This window comes from Sciurus carolinensis, chromosome 12, assembly GCF_902686445.1.
Source record: "Sciurus carolinensis chromosome 12, mSciCar1.2, whole genome shotgun sequence".
Taxonomy (NCBI): Eukaryota; Metazoa; Chordata; class Mammalia; order Rodentia; family Sciuridae; genus Sciurus; species Sciurus carolinensis.
The window spans coordinates 31,818,121-31,824,156 of NC_062224.1; the positions used below are offsets into that span (position 1 = coordinate 31,818,121).

General features: G+C 33.3%; 1 protein-coding gene across 1 annotated transcript; it reads left to right on the forward strand.

The window, feature by feature from the left end:
- The first annotated feature begins 3,547 nt into the window (after positions 1-3,547).
- On the forward strand, positions 3,548-4,299 carry LOC124962460 (5-demethoxyubiquinone hydroxylase, mitochondrial-like). Its single transcript, XM_047521805.1, is given in 3 exon segments — positions 3,548-3,845; positions 3,848-4,038; positions 4,108-4,299. Coding segments are annotated over 3 exon segments (534 nt in total). The 5' UTR covers positions 3,548-3,580; the 3' UTR covers positions 4,186-4,299.
- Positions 4,300-6,036: the final 1,737 nt, after the last annotated feature.

The window sequence follows — 6,036 nt, forward strand, 5'->3', positions numbered from 1 at the left end:
CAGAGCAAACCAAGAATTACCACAGAGGTCACTGTAATTATGAAATATTAATAAATATTTAGAAATCACATTAAAACCAACAAAATATATGCTTTCAAACACAGGAGGAAAATTGTTTAGATTTTGTGATTTGTGAAAATTACTTTTGCATACTTACAAATGTGTTTTAAAACTGAAAAATATATTACATTGTAAGAAATTACGACCCTACAAATGTGTTTTAAAACTGATAACGTATTATGTACTAATAGTTGTTTTAATCAAAAACCATATTTGGATATATATTGCCACAATGATAAAGTCCCCAACTGTGTAATTAAATATTAATTTAAATGTTGTGAAAGATGTGATTGAAGTCCATAATTAGTTTACTTTAAGTAAAGTAGGTTGTTCTAGAAATGTGAGTGGGCTTAAAGCAATCCATTGTAAGTCTTTAATAGTAAGACTGAAACTTCCATTAAAAAAAAGAGAGAGACTCTTCTATGGATAGCAGAGTTAGCAGAGCTCCAGCCTGTTCTTTCTGAGGCTTGTACTGCAAATGATGGACTTGCCTGACGAGCCCCTTCACTTCCTTAAGGCAATTTCTGAAGAAACATGAATCTCTTCATATATATTCCAATTAGTTTTTTTTCCCCTAATATAGGCCCATCTGTTTCACCTAGTCATTCTCACTTGTTTAAAGATTCAAAAACTTCCTAAAAAATCTCCAAAGGGAAAGTGAATGATTCATAATAATATCACCAAATTTATAATGGATGTCTAAAAACAATGACAATAGAAGCAAAAAATCAATGCATGGAGATCCATGGTGAAACATGAAATAGAACAGGGAAGAGCAGCATCAGACATAGAATGCCAATTAGCTTCAGTTTAGAAAAGAGTAGCTTGGTGTCCCCATTCAATCCTTTACCACAATCTTGCCTTCTCCCTTCCCCTGCCTCACCTTTCTGTTTCCATCATTCTTGCTAAACATACTATTCCACATTTTGGTGTCTTTGTCACTGTGCATTGAAGCATCAAGGTTGAGTGCAAAGATATACTCTGCAGGGGATGATCTCTCCTCTCTCTCTGTCCTGTTTCTATCTGTGCTAGGAGGAACACTAATATAGTCCTAATGACCCTCACCCTTTTGTAATAGCAGAAGAGTTTTTGCAGATGTAATTAAGTTTACTGTAAATTATTAGTAGTAAAAGAGGGTGCTACTACTGGCTTAATAATGGGAATGGGGGTTTTGTAGAAAAAAAGAGTAACTTGTATTGTAATGGTAGAGTGATTATAGAAAAAAGATCTCTATTTTCTCAACTTCTGTCAGCCAGGAGTTCCTCTCAGACTGTACAGACTGCTCTGATCCTTTCCACAGGGCTTCCCCTATGCATTTTTTAAGGTAGCAGCAATAACCCCCTGTCCCATGAGCTTAAAAGATGATTCTTCATAGACCCTGCAAACAAAAGGTCAGCCTGTTTGAAACCTTGACTTCTTCAACCTCATGATGATATCATAGTTGAAGATCCCAGTGAAGCCTGCCCAGACCAACTGCTACACAGAATCAGGATGTGCATGTTGGTTTATGCTGTTCTTTTGGTTTAGATTTCTCAGTAATTTGTTACACAGCACAAGACACTAGCATCACGCCCATTGCAAGACATTTGGACTCCCCAATTCAGAGAACACAAATATTTCTTATTTGGTCATCAGTACTTAGCACTGGGCACATTGTATGTGCTAAATATATGAAGGAAATGAATGCCACCAAATACACAATATTTTGTGATTAAGACTGATTTTCTCTTTTATAAATGTGTGTGTGTGTGTGTGTGCACGCACACACACACGTGTGCATGTAAACTATTGCCACAAAAATGAGAATATTGAATTTTTGTAATATTTTGAATAATTTTTGGAGGAAAACTGCACAAGGCCTTTGTAAATCATCTTTACTTGCTTTTCTCTGTTGTAAGAAATAGATAAAAGATTTGTTATCTTTCCTTTGTTTTATGAATGATAAAATAGACAAATAACATGTAATAAAACACACTGAAAAAGTTAGGCTAGGGTGTAACGTTTTACTGTTTTCAAGTAATGCTATGTGTTTATCACTTGAGTTGCAACGTGGGCAAATTATAGGGAAAAATTTGATTATATTATCTAAATTCCCATCAAAAAATTGTTACACTGAAGAAAAACATAAATTTATACAGAAAATATTTTATGACAATTCAGAAATTTTAATGATTAGTTTTTCTTTACATTCTATTTTGATGTATATTTATACTTATCAGCATGGAAAAATTATATCAAAATTAACAATAAATAAAGGAGGACATTCCCACTTTACAATTTTTATTACATCTGGTATATTATACTAAAAATTTGGAAAGGAAGCAACATCTATTAGCTCAAATTTGAACCCACCTCTGTGGGATAAGACATGATTAAATACAGATTGTAGATAATTTATGAATAATAACTATGGTTTTCTTAATTATTTTAGCATAATTTCTCTTTTTAATTAATGGATGTTCAACAAACTGTTCATTTGGAGATTAGATGTTTAATATTACTAGTGAAATTAAATGAAAATGATATATAATACCATTAAAGTCCCATGTAAGAAAAATGTTACTGCTAAAATAACTCTTTAATAAGTACCAAGAGATACATATGAACGTCTTATTTCATGTGATAATTCTTCTATTGTAAACTATTAAAATATGAAGCATTTTTATCCCTTCCTCTTTGTAGAGGAATAAACTCAAAACTTGCTCTTTTTGCACTTTGTGAGATATTATGTACTCCTAAATGAACAGGAGAGAAAAATTACAAAAAAATTTAAAGCTTTACCCTATATGAATGTAAATATACAACTCTTGCTTGATTTGCTTCAATTGCAATGATAAAACCAACTACTGGGAATAATCTCTATCTCAATATAAATATATCTATATATCAATCTGAAATAAAAGAATTCAAGAAGTTGAAAATTTATATTGCACATAAAGAAGAAGTGTTCCTTAGAAAAGGATTAGCATAAATAAGAATATAATTATTTCAGAAGGCATTTTATAGAGTCCCTAAACTATTAACAAAGACACTATTTTTATTTTATCTCTTTAAACATAATCTGTGTTAGTGTTTTAATTTCTTAAGTACCACAGACACATCCTAAGTTCATTGTATTTGATATCTAAGATATTGTGAAATAACAAGAAGGGAACAATTATTTTGTGTTTTATTTTTTATTTGTAAGTTTTGTCGGATCTTAATAAAATATTAATTATTTTCATGGATTTTAAACAGGAAGTTTCCATAAATTTTAATTTCCTAAAGAAGTGTGTAACAATAATATTTTAAAAATATTTTGAAATATTTTGGTTACCTTTGAAGTGTTACTCTGTGTTATAAAATTATGATTGGTATTATAAATTATTTTCTAGAAATAATAGGGAAAATGAAAGTTTTAAGAATTATAAGTGATAAAAAGTACTTAGTGAATTAAATATAAATGCTCTCTCTTGGCTTTGAGATACGGGAAACGAGTTGAGCCGGGGCGTCGGCAGCTCCCTCCCTATGGCGACTGCACATGGGCACCCGGCGGCCCCTCTCAGCTTGTGGGAGAAGAATCAGCGTCAGGTTGCGAAGTTCTGGAACAACCTTAGACGACGTCAGTCGTGCCGCTGTGGATCGGATAATCCGGGTGGATCACGCAGGTGAATATGGAGTGAACCGCATCTACGCGGGCCAGATGGCCGTCCTGGGCCGGACGAGCGTTGGGCCAGTCATTCAGAAAATGTGGGATCAAGAAAAGGACCATTTGAAGAAGTTCAACGAGCTGATGGTGGCCTTCCGGTCCGGCCCACGGTCCTCATGCCCTTTTAGAACGTGGTGGGCTTTGCGCTGGGGGCAGGAACCGCCTTGCTGGGGAAGGAGGGCGCCAAGACCTGCACGGTAGCGGTGGAAGAGTCCATCGCGCATCACTATAACAACCAGATCAGAACGCTGATGGAGGAGGACCCCGAAAGACACCAGGAGCTTCTTCAGGTGATAAAGCAATTCCGAGATGAAGAGCTCGAGCACCATGACCTGGGCCTCCAGCATGACGCAGAATAGACCCCAGTTTACACCCTCCTGAAGAGTGCCGTCCAAGACGGATGCAGTGCAGCGATCTATCTGTCAGAAAAGTTTTAAAGGATGTCTACTCATCCACGTCTGTCGTAGTTTAATGAGTGACATTTGCAGAGAAAGAACTGTACAATTATTATTATGTGAATTTTGTTAATAAACTAGAAGTTTTTTTCCAATTAAAAAAACGCTCTTATTTGCTGTTAATAAACGCCTAATTAGCAGAGAACCACTGCATCTAGCAGAGATCTTTGAGAGTATATCAACAATGCCAAACCATGGTTATTGAGAAAACATTAATTTTTTTATTAGCTGACTATTATGACAGTTTGATGAAATTGTTTTGAAGTGCTTTTATATTGAAATATTATACTGGAAATGGTTGTTTTAAATTGTAGATGATCCAACCAGTATAAAAGGAAACACATTACCTTCATACTGAAGAAGAGAGCTGCAAGTATGTTCTGTCCTATGGCTAACAATTATGTCTTTACTCCTACATATACTTATTGAAATTTGTAATACAGGAAATACAAAGTTATATTTTTTTGTGCTATTTTATATGAGACATAGGGACCTCAGGGCATGGCTAAAAGGAAAATTTACTCCTATCAAGGCACTGAATGTTTCAAGCAAACCTTAAATTCTCAGTTTCACCTTTTTCCAAGAAACTGTAAGTAGCATTGCAAGTCCACAGTTCACTAATAAATGTATCAGTGGTAAGTCAATGTTACTGCTTTTTTACTATTTTATATAAAAATAAAATAATGTTTATGTGAGTGAGCAAACACCAAAGTCATTTATTAAGAGTCAGTATAGTGTTTTATAGACTCTTCTAAGATACAGTATTTTTTGAACAGGAGACAACATGTTACCAATGTCAGCTATATTTTTGACAGTGAATGATATAAATTTGGAGAAGAAAAACTAGATAAGGCCTATAAATTCCAAGACAGCACACAGAAATGTGACTCCTATTTTACAGAAGTTTAGTTGAAACTCAGTGGGTTGACACTATTCTGTCTTATAATCATAGTAAGCAAACTTTCACATGCACCCCAAGTTATTAGCTTTCATTCACTGAAATAACTGTCAATCCATAATCACAACATTCTCACTTATTAATAAATGCATATGATCAATTTGGATTACATTATTTGCATCAAGGTTTCCTTATCTATATTTTAAAAATCTATGTGGAAAATTGAAAGTGAAGAATGTGAAAATAACTATGACAATAGTCAGTTTCTCTCCTTTTTAAATAATAAAACTTGTAGGTTATTAAATTTATTTTCCTGTAAAAGTATTTTAAGGATCACATTTAGGATATTTAATTGCCTTAATTGATACCATGTAGTGAACATAAAAATGAAAAATAATAGAAAAAATCATGTATGCAGATAGAACTAAGTTTATACTGCCTCAGAGTCTTTTTGTGTTTTGGTGTCTTTATTTCGGGGGTGGTAATTGAGATCGAATCCAGGGCCCACAAATGCTAGGAAATGCCGTACCATTGAACTAAATCCTTCCAGCTTAGATCTGTCCATGAATCAATGATGTATGTATCTGTGTACCTATTTATTTGTCTTTTACTTTTCTAAGTTAAGCAATAAACTCAGATGTTATAAAGCACATAGTTTAATATACAAATGTAAAAAGGATAATAATATAATAAAAAATTAGTAACAACTTAAAATACAATATCTTCTAAGTTTGAAAGACAAAATGTCATTTTTTATTATAAAGATGTACATGCAAACTAATAACAACATCCATAAAAATCATCCTGCAAAGCAATAAAAACCTGAAATGTACACAGATATTATAGTGTGAAGAGGGAGAAACATTCGGAATGGCTTAAAAGCACATGAAATAATATTCAATCATCTTAGAGAAATACTCCTATTATTTTCACAT